This window comes from Anopheles ziemanni, chromosome 3 (genome assembly GCF_943734765.1).
Source record: "Anopheles ziemanni chromosome 3, idAnoZiCoDA_A2_x.2, whole genome shotgun sequence".
In the NCBI taxonomy this organism is placed as follows: Eukaryota; Metazoa; Arthropoda; class Insecta; order Diptera; family Culicidae; genus Anopheles; species Anopheles ziemanni.
This window is the reverse complement of record NC_080706.1, coordinates 36989151-37003780: the sequence shown is the minus strand read 5'-3', so window position 1 is coordinate 37003780 and position 14630 is coordinate 36989151. Positions and strand designations below refer to the sequence as shown.

Here is a 14630-nt window from a genome sequence, read left to right as displayed (position 1 = left end):
CGTCGTCAAATTTGATGGCTGATGATGATTCGTACAAACTATGCGGTGTTGATATTTATACGCTCTATACATTTCCATAACTTCGTTGTCCGACTGAAATCAGGTATGTGGGTTGGTAACGAAATACTAATCCCGATTTGCACGAGTCGCTTCGTCGGCCTCATCCGGTGCCGTGTCCTCTAGCCGGTCCATGTCCAACTGCGAAATGGGACAGTGGCGCTCCAGCTCTTCGCAATCGTTGGCCGTCAGGTACGGGAAGTACTCTTCATCGCCCTGTGGCAAACTGTTTGAAGAACCGATGGAACTGTCATCAGAGCCGAGCGCTTTGGATCTGAGGGTTGAAGTGGAGAGCGGACCGGTACGCCACACATTAGCATGTAAGACTGTCCTGGGGAGGAGTTGGATTGACCCGTACCCACTTCTCGCCACTTACCGGAAGATCATCTTGAACAGTTTGAACAGGATCCCACTCTTCGGTGTCATCACCTTCGATATCTCGCAGAACGTTCGCAGAATGCAGGCGCGTCCGTCGAATCCGTGACTGAAACGGAATAATATCCAACTAAATGTTATCCAACCAAAGACATTTATCGTATCTTACGCCATAATCATATTCTCCACTGATTGATGCACATCGCGACGGGTTATCTTGAGCCCGGGAGGATTAAAGAACTCGATGTTCATACGGAAGCCGATACCCTGCGCCCAAATGCTGGTGTTGTCCGCGACGCCATCCTTGATATTTACACGAAACTGTGAATTCACCAGAGAGATTTGAGTCCTCCATCCTCACCGACTTCACTCAACTAGCTTGACTTACGAATCCTCTCGAAATCGGGTGGAAAATGAGATTCCGCTTCCGTCGGGCCAAAGTTTCTGTAGAGTTGTCGCAGCAGTCTCGCTTTTCATCAGGGCCATGGACACTGCACGTCACTGCAATCACTGTAATCAGCATCGCTATTGACGATATTACAATCCACCGTAAATTCATGTTGCTACCAAAACATTCGAATTCAACTAAATGTTCAACAGTCTAGACACAATGCGACGATTCAAACTGTTTCTCCGATCATTTGCACCGGTCTGAGCCAAATCGTGGATGATGATGAAAGGCCACAGCTAGGAGAAGAATTTGGTCGCCTCGACCAACTGACTTTCAACTTTCCCTTCCCGGTCATTGACTGTGTCAATCAGAATAGTTCGGTTGGAGAAGCGAATCCGTCACACGCAGACATGTGTGGCTCCGTGATTAACGTGTTAGAAAATCTGTGTCACCGGTCGTGATCGTGAAACGAAAAGAAAAAGCACCTCAAATAAACCGAAATGGGAACAGCAACGGTTCTAGTTGTAATGTGTCCCGTGATGTTCCATTATCGAAGCGATGTGTTCACCCGTCGAGTGACGAAGCTTCCAGACATCTTGTTTAATTTACTCTACGTCTTCTACAGATGGAAGGTTCGTTCCATGCCTTCGTACTTCCGGCTCGATGCGTACATTAGGAATAAATTCTTTGGTTTTGACACTTTTACTTTAAGTTGCAAGGTGAGCGAAAATGATCCAAGGTCTTCGAGCTTTCAATGAGAAATAATACGAAAAAGGGATGAAGATGTATTAACAGTTCTTAATTGAATTTTTGTTTTTAAAAAATCTGATAAACTGGTGAAATTACTAGTAAGTGGAATCAGAAAAACCGGTTTTCCATTAATTAATAATTAATTTAGTTCCTAGTTGAAAGCTAAAGTTAATATTTTAATTTCATCATTTTCCAACATTTTTACCAAACCCAATATTTGAGATTTATAGTATTCACCGTCAATAATAATTCTATTAGTAAACTGGTAAATATTTTTTATTGTACAAAATCTTGCTTCTGACAATAAACCTTCCTTCTTGTTATTCGTTGATTATGGTTTATCAATGAATTTAGCCGTTTAGATGGGTATGATAATTTATTCACTAAAATCTTCAGCAGATTTTCCAAATAAGGCATACAATATTTTCAATCGGTTTCTAGAATTTATTTAACTTACGAATAATCAAAGCTTTTTTGGAGTTGATTACTTGAGCTTAGTATGAAAAAGAAATGTGAAAGAAATTGCCATTTTACTGTTTTGTTATAGTTTCCATCTAAATTGCTCTTAACATAAAGCGAGTTCACCAGTGCATGGCCGTGATAGTATCCAGGATGCCATGGCCCCAGGCGCACTCGTCGTACACCCGTCCGCAGTCCACTCCGTTGGCACCGTACTTGCGTGCCAGTTTAAACTCCTCCGCCAGGTCGTCAGTGTCGGCCGGGCTGGAAGTAAATAAACCACATCGATCTACCTCCTTATTTCTACGTAATTAAAATGCAACATCACCCCGGTGCTTACGCGAACACGATGTCCATAATCTCGCCCACCATTCCGTTGTGGGAAAGCGGTGTGTCGGCCACCTCGCAGATCGTCCGCAGCAGGCAGGTACGTGCCTGGCGCCGGGAACCACCGCCGGCCCCGGCGAGGAACTGCAGCAGCAGATCGTACAACTGCTTCCGGCCCGTGTCCACGTACGCGTCGGCGTTGTAGCGATTTTTCCACACCGACTCGGGATGCGGGAAAATGATGTTCGGTAGGATGCGATAGTTCGCCTGCAGGTTGATGCCGAGGTTGATGCTTCGCCGCAGCTTGTGGTGGAACCGGACGGGTGCGACGAAGCCAAAGAGCACCTTTGCGACACCGCCATTCACGGGAAAGCTGAGCACGTAACGCCGATCGCGGCTGTGATGGGCCGCAACGAGGGTGGTTGCATTAGTGCATGACGAGTCCATGGTCACTTCCCCGTGAACAAGCGTTGCAAGGCAAATGGCCACGAGAGTGCAATGCCCTAGCCTGGTAGGATCGAAGTAGTACATTTTGTCGGCTTTAAATCAAAGTGTTGCGTCGATCCGGGGGTGTGTAAATGTACTGAGAGCGGTGTAGAAAATGAATTGCTGCAGATGAAGGCAGTACAGTTCATTTGTTGACTCTCCAGCTTAGCAGCACCCAGTTCTTATGAGAATGTTAAGGACTATTTTTTTTCCTTCACGAATCATTTCATCACGACGATGCTGGGGTTGTTTCTCCACAGAATGTATATAAAATAAATATTTTATTAATAACTGAGTAACGACAGTTCTCCTCCGACAAACAAACGCACATCTACTCAACACTTTTTGAGCAAGCCCACCTGGGGAAGGTTTTTTGGGGACAGTTGTAAGAGATCCAGTGAACTGATCGCAAGCACGACCCGCCGTACATCACGTCCGCGCGTCTTCGCCGACCAGGTTGGAAAAATCACTCAGCACCGATCGGTAGCAACGGTCGTAGATCAGCTCGCAGTTGGCCCCACTGGCTCCGAGCCGTTCCGCCATTTCGTACGCTCGCTTCAGTTCCTGCTCGTCGTCGGCGAAAGACTCGTGCACGGAGGGACTGTGGATAAAAAAAGAAGAACAATTTGACTTCAAGACTACAAGTCAACGAGGAAGGAGTTTTCCGTGACGTACCTCAGCAGAAGGTGCACCACCTCAGCAATGAAGTCCTGCTCGAGTTCCGCCTGGTCGAACGGGCTGTGAGCGAGCTCGCAGACACTCCGAAGCAGACAGTCCTTGTCGTAGCCGAACACCTGCAGGAAGTCCTCCGTCAGCGTGTACAACTGACCGGCACTGAGGGCCAACGGTTGACGATTGTGGTCGTGATCGGTGGACCGCTTCCAGCTCCGAGCCGTCACGACACTGGTCGACGGGAAGTAGCCCCGCACGATGCCCGCGATCGCTCGAGCCCATGTGGCCGGTTTGTAGAACTCCAGCAGCCGAAAGGGCAGGTTGAAGTTCTGCTGGAATCCCAAGTTGATGCCCAGCTTGCGCGCGGAGTACTTCTTTTTCGGGAAAAACAGGCGCCCATTGGTGGCCGTGCACATGCTGACCTGAAAAGAACACAATTGATTGAATCCAGGAGTCACTCGGAGGCACAGACCCAAGCACAACAGCATACCTGCAGGGTGGTTTGGATCGGGAACAGGAGAACCTTTCGCTTCGTTCGAGACAGTGTATCCAGTGAGCCATCGTGGCTCGTCGTCGATCCCTGGGCTATGGCCATCGACACCAGCACCAACCACACACCGAACAGCACTACAACAGCGGACCGCATTCTGTCCCGTGTACGATCGTCCGATAAAAGTATAACCCCGATCAGACCAAAATCCGTTGTGCTGTGTGATCGCTTTTCCGGCGGCGAGTACAACTGGTTTGCGCACGATGAAAGTATGCCAAAGATATTGTCCCCATCGCAATCGAGAGTCGGCGCTTCTGGGCGTGCGTTGAAAAAATTGAGCGCAGCGAAGTCAGTGGAGCGAACCGACTCGTGGAGAATGTCATGGGCCCGCTGCCGTCGGGTCGGAAACGTGTGGAAATTAGCGGCTTTTCTAATCGGGCAAGGTACACGAATTGGAAGTCTATCAACAAGCGGACAAGGATGGTCATGACATTTCGTGGAAGGGAGGATTCTTTTTGGGGCCACGATGGCCCGATAGTTCTGCAGAGCGAAATTGACTGCGCAGATGTGTACGGTTGCATTTCAATTTGAAGTGATAATTTATGGTAAAAAATACTCTATTAATGAATTATGGTCATACAATTATCTGAACTAATATTTTGAGCAATCACCTTACACGTAGGTCTGTTTAACACACGTTTCCTTTCGGATTTTGGTTTTAAAAAATGTAATGGTCATTTAATTTAGTGTTCAGAAAACATTTTCATTTTGCTTTGATAAAATAAAAACAAATTAAGCACTTAAAATATGACTGTAGAGTTGGGGTTTTATCATAAACAAATCAAATCTGTTAAAAATTAGCTTACCCTAGACCAACATTGAATGATTTCTTTGATTGTTGAAAAATCAACTTTCTTATCATTTACATCAAATACGGTAGGTTTACAACTTAAACTTCTAAATCCTTCTAATTCTATCCTAGAATCCAATGCTTAAATACCAAAACTAGACTTTTGAAAACTGTGTGCCAAATTTGCGTTTGTTTTATTGTTCTGCTCCTCATATGATTTATATGATGTTGATAGAGTTGAAAGGCAGTTGCAATATTTATGTACGGATTCAAAAGGTATTTTCTTTCTTCTCCTTGATGGTGGCTAGAAAGGTACTGGGTGTCTCCATCGTTAACACCTTGACGTCCGCATAATTCACGGTGTCACAACGCTTTACGGCCGGCGCGTTTGCACTAGTAGCATAGATCAATAATGGCGTTTAAAAAGACTCGAATGAAAATGATGAAAAATCTACTATTTATTTATGGCTTAAACAGCACTTAGTTGAATGTTTAAATTAAAATCTCCTCCTCACCCTCTAACACAAATAAGATTGCCATTCCTGCTTCATTAATTGTATATAATTTGTGTCTTCAATCGTACATACAAATCATTTGTTTGTCACCGTTAAAGCCAGATGCGAATATGAAAATTTAAAGTATCGCTTGATATAATGAAATTTTTCATTTGAAATATTTCAATTGGTATGCGGAATGCATAATCCTAACTCAACCTAGCTGGCATGTATAAACGTCGCAGTTGAAACAGCTGACTGTCATACATTGTTTACATTTTTGCCGAACGTCACAATTGTTTACTTTTGTGATAATGTTTTTCCTTTTAAAATTTCATTTTCTTTCCAAAACAATCGATTCCCGTTCTGTATTTAAAAGGTGCAGTTCGACAATTTTCGGATTATCATCAGGTATAAAATCAAAAACAGATTGGCATCACTAAGGAATAACAATAATAACGACTTTCTACAGGATTGGGAAAATGTGGCGTTGCGGTCATTCGAGTTTCCGGTGGAGCTTCGAAGGATATTCTTCAAAAGAAAACACGACTAAAAAAGGTTCCCGAACCACGGAAGGCGTTGCTGACAAAGATTTATCACGGCCAAACGGATGAAATGATCGATCGTGGACTTTTGCTTTGGTTTCCAGGTGAAAATTTTCCAACTTTCCGGTTTTATGTTCCTATTAATAATAATTTCCTTATTTCGATTTAGGTCCGAATAGTTTCACTGGTGATGACACGATTGAGTTCCATGTGCACGGTGGATCGGCTATAGTTTCGGCCATGTACGACAGCTTGGGCACTTTTCCCGACACCAGACTGGCGGCACCGGGCGAATTCACCAAACGGGCGTTTTATGCCGGCAAAATGGATCTTACGGAAGTGGAGGGTCTTGCCGATTTAATTCACGCCGAAACGGAAGCCCAAAGGAGGCAAGCACTGCGTCAAGCAAATGGACAACTTTCTCACATTTATAATGGCATGCGTTCGCGCCTTGTCAAGGCAATCGCGAGCGTTGAAGCGTACATTGATTTCGCCGAAGACCAGGATGTAGATGATGGCGTGTTGGATGCGACTTTGGCCGAAGTGGAATCATTAATTACCGAACTCAAATCCCATCTCGACGACAACCGACGGGGAGAGCGGCTTCGCAACGGTGTCCGTGCGGCCATTGTGGGGGCTCCCAATGTGGGAAAGAGTAGCCTCATAAACCTACTCAGCCAACGGAACGTATCAATTGTAACTAACATAGCAGGCACTACGCGGGACATTGTAGAGTCACATTACGATATTGCTGGTTATCCGGTGGTACTTGCCGATACGGCAGGATTACGCCCGTTCACCGATGATATCGTCGAAAGTGAAGGGATCGCACGGGCCAGGGCGTACGTCGATGCTGCTGATTTGCTGGTGTTAGTTCTCGATGCGAGCAAAATAGAACAACCTGCCCGGGTAGATCTGCAGCTTCGAGAGTATGCAATATCAATCGGGCTTTCAGAAGCAGCCCTGGCACGAGCTTTGATCGTACTGAACAAATGTGATCTGTTGACGGACGCAATTGTGGAAGCTTTGAAGACTAACACCTCCTTGAACCTCATATCGTGCAAGAACGAAGCAGGTCTTCCGGAAATGTTGGATCGCATGAAAACGCGACTGGTGCAGTTGTGTGGAAATCCTCTCACCGAATGCCCAACCATAAGTCAGGAGCGACATCGGTACCACCTCAAGAAATGCTTAGAACAACTCGAGCGATATCGAAACTATTTTGCGGACACCATTGTAGGTGATCGGGATTTGGCCATCGTAACGCATCACTTGCGCGCTGCCGTCCGAAGCATAGGGAAAATAACGGGTTCTGTAGAAACAGAGGAAATTTTGGATGTAATATTCAGTACGTTTTGCATAGGAAAGTAACGGATCGCCATTTGCTGCTAATAGCCAAATTGTATTCAAGCTAAATGACCCATGTTTCCTTTAAAGCGAATCCAAGACCCATAAAATGTGCATATAATACATTATAGTTTGTGGTGTTTCAATATTACTTCTTTATGAAGTTGGAGAAATAGCGATTATAAAACAAGCGATAAATCGAGTGCATCTTGGTTGGTGCGTTATTTTTCCAAAAGTCAACAGATTGATTTGATGGAGTTTTAAACAGTTAAACCAAAATGATTTCACCTGGTACTACAGCCTTCAACTAAGCTAATAATTAGAATCGAAAAAAACTTTACTTAAACCGAGGACATTTTAATTCGGTCGGTTTCCTCATGTGCCTTTATACATTGAGACCAATTTCTAACTTTTCCTTAAAACTCTGGGAGCTCCATCAATTTTCTTTCGGTAAAGGCCTTTGTTTTTGTTCCTCCTCGGCTGGGGGATCTTCAGACCATCTTTTTTAAACTTCTCTTATGACCTTTTGATTTCGTCTTCCTAGCCTGTATAATTTTATTTTTAAGTTATTTCTGTTAGAAGCTTGTTTGATACTATGGGGACTTCTTTAAAATGTACGTGATGGAATATACAAATAACCCAAACGGCCAGAAAAACAAGTCAGTTGGGCACAGTACTCGCAATACTTGTCCCCAAGCGTAAGGAGTTGGAACAAGACACCTGTAAAATTAACCTTTAGTTTCTGTGAGTAGTCGTTGTCTTGCAGTTGTTGTTTGGTCGCTGGTCAGCACTCATTGTAGTTCCCACTTCCTTTGCCGCTGCCTTGTTGTCGGTTTTCACGATCACGAAACCTCCACAAATGTTCATCTTTGTAGCCATTTACTTCACTTTATTGGGGGTTGATGGTTGCGTCATTCTTATACCGTTGGTTTGTTCTTTTATACATAAAAAAAGTTCCGCGTTCCATGTTAAACTTTCCCACCCTTGAGTTTAATGCAATTTTGTATAGTACTAGGATTTGGGTCGGTGCCTCCTGCAATATGGAGTGATCAACATCAGATGCTATCGCAGGATGAAAAGTCTGAAGAGCTCGCTCTCCTAGTTCAAATTCACGGTAAACAAAGTGCTGGTACTATAGAATATAATGTAGCAGAGGCGTTTTTTGTTTGGATGGACTCGGCCTCCGTCAACTGCGTATAAGTGAGCATCCAAACAGGAAGGTCGATACTAAGAAACTACGAATGCCTTGTAGTGCCGATATCCAATTCGGCGGGAACTTGTTGCTGGTGTAGTGGTGGCACGTTGTTGATCAACAGGACGCCGACTAACTCGGCCCCGGACACTGCGCAAGTTCAGGGAGCGCAAATGTGAACTTTCACAAACTCGGAACCAATTTCATAGAGTGATGAAACGTCCAACAAAAACACTTTCAATAGACTGGCACAAACGAAGTGTAAAACTTCACGATTACCCAACTGGACAAGGCAATAAGATGTATAGCTCATATGCTACAAATGCCTCGGGTTTACTATCTGCACAAGCGGTGTACGTGCTAAAATTACAGCCTTTAAAAAGATAATCTTTCAAACTGAACTAGATACAAGGAAAACAGGCTGCCATGTTTAAGAAATCGTTCACCGAGTGTTTGAGTGTGCCGAAATATGAAAGATGAGCGGAAAGTTTTATCCCAAGCACATGTGAAAATATGAAATTATTTACTGCCAAAGTGCATCCACCGTGTAACCATTTGCGATGAAGAAGTTGCATCGGAATCCTCTCACCGCCTTTCAAGAAAGTTTTTTGAGTTCTTTCAGGAGTAGGGAAGTAAAGTTTCGAAAATACTTATCCTCCTCTTGCGTGGCAGAGATCGGTGTCGATGCGGTTGCTGATGCACAGATAAAGAATGCATTCCGTACGGGGAATGGCCAATTGGACCAGAAACCAGTGGTTCATCGATCGATCCGAAGTTTGCTGACATTGCGGACCATCGTTTAGGTCATAAGGGATAAGGGTGGTGGCATATGGCAGCGGGTAATCCGGCGCATATAAATCCTTCCAATGCACCTGGTTGTTTATTCGTGTGTACTTCGACTCATCCGCGCCCGCTGGTCACGTCCAAGGCGGTTAGTCCTGAGGAAGAAGCCCGGTCGTATTATCGATACCGGGAGCATAAGGACAATAAATTCCTTCCCTCACACCGATTGGCGGACACCAATCCGCCAGCACGCTTGTCAAAACGATCCAAACCGCCGAAGCAAAAGCGCCACATGGATGCGAAGTTTTCCTGTGCCCGGCCCTTGGGCAGGGCCAGTTTTTCCGGGCGAGGTGAGGAGTTCAGTTTTCCACGCCGTCCGGCAGAGTTATTCGTGAAAAGTTGCTCCTAAGCAGCAGCAAAGTACTTCACCGAAGCTATTCGGTTGTCTCGGGCGTGTTGGAGTGTGCTTGGCGTGTAGTCTGCCTAGGGTGGGAAGAAACCCGACGGCTTTGGGATGGGGTTGAGCGAGATATTATTTTTTTATTCCTACCCCACAGACCGTTCCACCGGTCTCTTAAGAAACAAATCCCGAGCGTGCTTGGAATGCACTGTGCGCGTTTTTGACGGGAGTTTGGCGGAAGGCAGCTCAGCACACTCAGCTGCCAGTTGGTGGTTTAAAGCGTTTTCCCGGCCCGACTAATTGGAATGTACCCAAGCACAATCTTTCCGCCTATCTTTCCGGCGAACGGGCGTGCGATCTCGTCTCAAACGTTATTTATTGAATGATTCATTTCGAATCCCAATTGCGGATCCCCGGTGTGTCGGGTCGGGCGAAAGTGGACAATTTAATTAACATGATAATAAGAGCCTTTAACTGCGACGCTGCGTGATAAATTAGCGCCAGCCTGTGGGTTTAATTTTTTTCTTCCTTCCTCTGTACCGGAAATGTTTTCCACGACGACGTCGACGACGACGACGACGACGACGACGACGAACGATTCACCCCATGGATTGTTTTTATGTCTGTCTGCGGTGTCGGGTGGAAAAATAGATCGTCGAGTGATTACGAAAGCAAGTTCGGAAGGCTTTTCGTTGTTTGTGGGAGGTTTTCCTTCCCCCTGCGCATTCCCTTAATCGGGCAAACTGGTTTTAGTTACTTACTTCGGAATGTACGGACTAGTGGTTGAATAAAGATGCGCCCGGACAAGCGAACCGTTAAGGACCTCGATAAAATAATAATAAGAATAAATAAGAAATAAATTACTTACCCCAGTGCCGGCGGAGGTTCTATGGGATTTTCTTCGCTGCGACAAAATGGTGACAGTGAGGGTTGAGTTGATGTTTTTCTTTTATGTTAACCACACTCACAAACACATACACACACGCATATACACATGAACAGAACTGATACACATAAACGGAAGCTGCTTCGCTCCGCTTTCCGGTGGAATTGATTCTATGAGCTGTTTTTCCTCGGGTGATAGCGCCAAAGACTACTGCATTTTAATCACCTGTACCATCCCCTCCTCCTGCCCCCGAGGTCACGGAAGAACAGACAAAAAATAAACAAGATAAACATCTCCTTCCAACGTTCAGCACGCTCTGGAACGCCGATGAAGCGGAAGCGACCATGACCATGGAACTCGGGGTGGAAATTCACCCCACTCGCCCAGCTGGCGACGGGAAACTGTTTCAAACTTTTGTTCCCCCTCGTGGTGACCAGGTGCCGAAGGAAAGATGCCTTGCGAAGATATAAGGTCGGTAGTTATTAAAGTGAAATTGACATGTCGATGTGGTCCGTTCTGTTCTTTTTTTCACATCCCACACCACACAAACCTTTTCATGCGTTTCTGAGTGAATAGGTTATTTTGTAGCTTTTTGGAATTTGTGTGGTTTTCTAATCGTTTGTTTGTGAGTTGGAATGGGAGAACGAAGAATAACTTGTTATTAATAGCTTATGGTGTCTAGTTGGTATTAGACAGCACCGAAATAAGTTGAATAGTATCGTATTTACACGTATATAACACCACCTTTCCTGGCCATGATTATTTCTACGAAAGCAAAGGGTTGTGGATTTGTTTGTCTTTATACTTCACATCATAAATCCATTACTGCATCAATTGAACCATCTGTTTTTTCGTTAACTTGAATTTAAACTGATCGATCTAATGCTCCTAGTTTCGATAATTTGCCACTGGTTTTTCGACCTTAATTTCCTTTGTTGCCAAATCCCACATTTCTTGAATTTCTATCGCCTTTTTTATTATTTTCCAATCTCTATCCGTTACAAGGAATGCTTAGTTTATCGAGGCAAGGATACTATGTGTATTTTATTTTGTTTAAATCTGTTAAACATTTAAATGTTTAATGTTTAATTTAAATGTTTACGACAGTTTTGGTTGAGTTTAATTAATGGCAATTAGTTAAAAAATACAGTACTTCAGTTTTCCACCAAGCTCACTAGATTTCTACCTCAACCTTAATCCAGTTTAATCCGGTTGAATCTGGTTGAATCTGGTTGAATTCCAGTGAAATCCGATAGAATCCGGTTGAATCCGATTGAATCCGATTGAATCCGGTTTAATCCGGTTGAATCCATTTGAATCTGGTTGAGCCGGTTGAATCCGAATGGCTCCGGTTGAGTCTGGATGGATTGAATAATTGAAAATAAACATTGAAAACAACTCGAGAAAAATCTTGAAGTGTTTCTAAAATCCGGCCTGAGTGGCAGTGGAAACGGAATATTCATTCATTTAGCTACATAATACATGTATAAAGCGTATTTAACCGGGATCGATCTCATTTTTCAACATTTGAGCTAGTCAATTTGAGTTTTATATTACCTTGGTGGTGTTTTCATGGAGTTCAGATTTAAATAAAAAAACCCACGTTACGAGCAAAACACTTTAATTGGCCATGATCGGATTTAATTGTATGCTTTTGTTTGTGGAAATTTTTAATCGGAAATGGATCAATTAGAAGGGAGTGTATAGGAGGAAGGAATCGTTGGTGTGAAGAAAACCCTGCCTGATAGATTGTAGGAAAACTGTGTGCTTCCCATTTTATGCAGAGTCCATATGTTAAATACATTTTAATTTATGTAAGTGGGTCGACTTTGGGGATTTCTATGAGAATCCCATTCTTACCATTTTGATTGCTTTTTGACGACTTGCTAAGGTTAATTAAAAGCATCATTCATTACATCGATCAGCTTTCATCAAAACCTTAATATCAATATTCAATATATCTTGAGGACAATATATTTTATATTTTGATATAGAATTAACGTGCCAATCAATTGACAAAACCAATTGGTTCGTGACACAAAATATTTCTGAACCAAAACTCATCTCTGATTGCATTGGTTTTAAACTTTAATCAATTATGCCAAGCTAAAAATTATACTTTCTATCATTTCGTTTCGGACAAAAGATCACAAAGATTTTCTCATTATTTTAATGGATTCGTTACTCATTCATCGCCGCAAACAAATCCTTGGAGTGGGATAGCACAAACTCTAAATGAAAGTACCATTGCAACGTTTGTTGCTGCGTTTATTTAAAGTTAAACTGAATCTGCTCCGAATGGAATGTAAACAGTCACTGGTCAATAGCGCACCGGCCATCGGGTGTGGGTGGAGCTACTTTCATAATTTCAAACATTACCGGGCGACTCTGGACAACTTCGTTATCATGTAGAGGTTGTCATGTTGTCATTTCATGCGCTTGATAAAACCGTTACTGCCAGTGGTTGTTGGTGCAAACGGTTTGTGCCTGTCCATGTTTCGTAAATATATTTTAATGCTCATTGGACAGGGCAGCGACATTTGGTTGTTTGTGCCACACCGACAACCCCTGGTTCACGGTACAATTCCGTGTGGATTCTTTTCTCGGAATCGAAGCCATTATGGGCTAGCTTCCAGGGGAGGATAGGCGTGGCGAACAAAATCAAAAGGCTTCTCGTAAAACAGTACATTTACAGGAAAACAAAATGCTGGTTTTTATGATTGACATCTACACAGGACAATATTTTTCGGCTCGGCTTATCAAACATAATTGGCTGGCTTGTTTTTCACGAATAGAAGATAATTATCTACCCTTTAAGGTAAGAAAATACAACAAACGCAAGCATCAACTTTTAAGCAGCCAACGATTTGCTATTTTTCTTTTCTCGTAAAATACTGGAGATCACATTACTAGCTGTGCAAAATTGGTTGTGTTTTCACAATCGTCCTCTTTCGCGCCATATTCCTGGAATGAATATTTAAAGGGCTCCAATAGTCACACAGCTACACACTTTGTGTCGGAGCCTTTCCAGTGAGTTTTGTGCGCCTTTCCTGTAATCTCCCTTGATGTATCCGTCCGACAGAGGGAAACAGCCGATCTGGCGGACGTGAAGCAGCGATACAATTTTCCATCGCTTGCCGTTCTCCTCGGGCCGCCTTGCGATGAAGCTGGCACGAAAAATCCAACCGACCTGTGCTCGGGGCGCTGGCGAGAAAAAAGAAACTAAGTTTCCCAGGAAAAAGCTCGTTCCGAACGGAACTGGTACGAATGAATTTGTCCGCCTGCCGCCCATCGCGGCCGTTGCTCGAACGGGCCAGGTGACGCTGATAGCGGCCACCTGCCGGATGTGAGCATAGCGGAAAACCATAGCTAGCGAGGGAAAGCGGTGAACTGTTGCATCGTGCAACCTTTTCGCCCTGTTGCTGCAGGTCGGTCCACCGAAGCGGTCGGACGAGATGCTGCTTCACGCTCGTGTCCGTTTGCATCTCATTCATTTGTCCTTTCCCTCCCTCCTCCCAGCATTTCGCCCACACTCGTTGCAATTGCATGTCGTCTGATGAAAGTTCTAATGACTTCATGTACCGCTGCCGGAGTGCCGGTGAAAGTCCGTTTGCGTACAATGTGCTAGCGAGCAAAGTTCTCCGTCGTTTTGCGCGTTTCCGTCCGCCGGCAGGCTGCCCGGGAAAACCCGCCCGTTCAAAGGATTGCGTGGGCTAGCCCATGGACATGGATTGTGCACTCCCACCCGTGCGACCGTACCGGAAAACGAGAGGGAAACGCATTGTACGACAGTCGCTCATAAGTTTCCGTGCGAGGTGTTCGTTCTCTCTGTCTTTTTCATCATTTTCCACTTTATTACTAAGGGAGTGCTTAAACGGTAGCATTTCGAGTGGAATTGCATGCAATGGCAGATCAGTGAGATCGGAGAACTGCATATCGAACCATACTAGCTATTCCAATTCCAGTCCGAACTCTTTGTGAGTCTGCTGATGTTATACATTGTGATCAAACAATTCAAATGATAATGTATAAATAGCATAATAGTTGATAATGTAAATTTCATAATTTTATTGTTGCATAAAAAAATCACCATTTAAAGTTTCTTTACTGCTAATTTATTGTATCC

General features: G+C 44.1%; 4 protein-coding genes across 4 annotated transcripts; 1 reads left to right on the top strand and 3 right to left on the bottom strand.

Annotated features, from left to right (window-relative positions):
- Window positions 1-126: 126 nt before the first annotated feature.
- LOC131284674 (uncharacterized) lies at window positions 127-991 on the bottom strand. The gene is made up of 4 exons (XM_058313538.1): window positions 821-991; window positions 602-753; window positions 434-541; window positions 127-331 (listed from the first exon to the last, which is right to left on the bottom strand). The coding sequence occupies exons 1-4, from the start codon at window positions 989-991 to the stop codon at window positions 127-129; spliced, it is 636 nt and encodes a 211-aa protein (XP_058169521.1).
- Window positions 992-2154: 1163 nt separating this feature from the next.
- LOC131284673 (uncharacterized) lies at window positions 2155-2806 on the bottom strand. The gene is made up of 2 exons (XM_058313537.1): window positions 2373-2806; window positions 2155-2296 (listed from the first exon to the last, which is right to left on the bottom strand). The coding sequence occupies exons 1-2, from the start codon at window positions 2804-2806 to the stop codon at window positions 2155-2157; spliced, it is 576 nt and encodes a 191-aa protein (XP_058169520.1).
- A 468-nt stretch (window positions 2807-3274) lies between these two features.
- On the bottom strand, window positions 3275-4076 carry LOC131284672 (uncharacterized). Its single transcript, XM_058313535.1, has 3 exons — window positions 4008-4076; window positions 3521-3939; window positions 3275-3446 (listed from the first exon to the last, which is right to left on the bottom strand). Exons 2-3 carry the CDS (start codon window positions 3931-3933, stop codon window positions 3275-3277), a joined length of 585 nt encoding a protein of 194 aa, XP_058169518.1. The 5' UTR covers window positions 3934-3939; window positions 4008-4076.
- A 28-nt stretch (window positions 4077-4104) lies between these two features.
- LOC131284671 (tRNA modification GTPase GTPBP3, mitochondrial) lies at window positions 4105-7267 on the top strand. Its single transcript, XM_058313534.1, has 4 exons — window positions 4105-4259; window positions 5737-5762; window positions 5824-6000; window positions 6066-7267. The coding sequence occupies exons 1-4, from the start codon at window positions 4105-4107 to the stop codon at window positions 7265-7267; spliced, it is 1560 nt and encodes a 519-aa protein (XP_058169517.1).
- Window positions 7268-14630: the final 7363 nt, after the last annotated feature.

Coding starts and splice junctions, on each gene's coding strand:
- LOC131284674 (XM_058313538.1), bottom strand. CDS start 991: ATGAATTTACGGTGGATTGTAATATCGTCAATAGCGATGCTGATTACA. Junction 542..601: donor GTGGAGAATATGATTATGGC/GTAAGATACGAT, acceptor ATTCCGTTTCAG/TCACGGATTCGACGGACGCG. Junction 332..433: donor CTGTTCAAGATGATCTTCCG/GTAAGTGGCGAG, acceptor TTCAACCCTCAG/ATCCAAAGCGCTCGGCTCTG.
- LOC131284673 (XM_058313537.1), bottom strand. CDS start 2,806: ATGGACTCGTCATGCACTAATGCAACCACCCTCGTTGCGGCCCATCAC. Junction 2,297..2,372: donor ATTATGGACATCGTGTTCGC/GTAAGCACCGGG, acceptor ATTTACTTCCAG/CCCGGCCGACACTGACGACC.
- LOC131284672 (XM_058313535.1), bottom strand. CDS start 3,933: ATGTGCACGGCCACCAATGGGCGCCTGTTTTTCCCGAAAAAGAAGTAC. Junction 3,447..3,520: donor GTGGTGCACCTTCTGCTGAG/GTACGTCACGGA, acceptor TTTTATCCACAG/TCCCTCCGTGCACGAGTCTT.
- LOC131284671 (XM_058313534.1), top strand. CDS start 4,105: ATGGCCATCGACACCAGCACCAACCACACACCGAACAGCACTACAACA. Junction 4,260..5,736: donor TCCGGCGGCGAGTACAACTG/GTTTGCGCACGA, acceptor TAAAAGGTGCAG/TTCGACAATTTTCGGATTAT. Junction 5,763..5,823: donor AATTTTCGGATTATCATCAG/GTATAAAATCAA, acceptor GACTTTCTACAG/GATTGGGAAAATGTGGCGTT.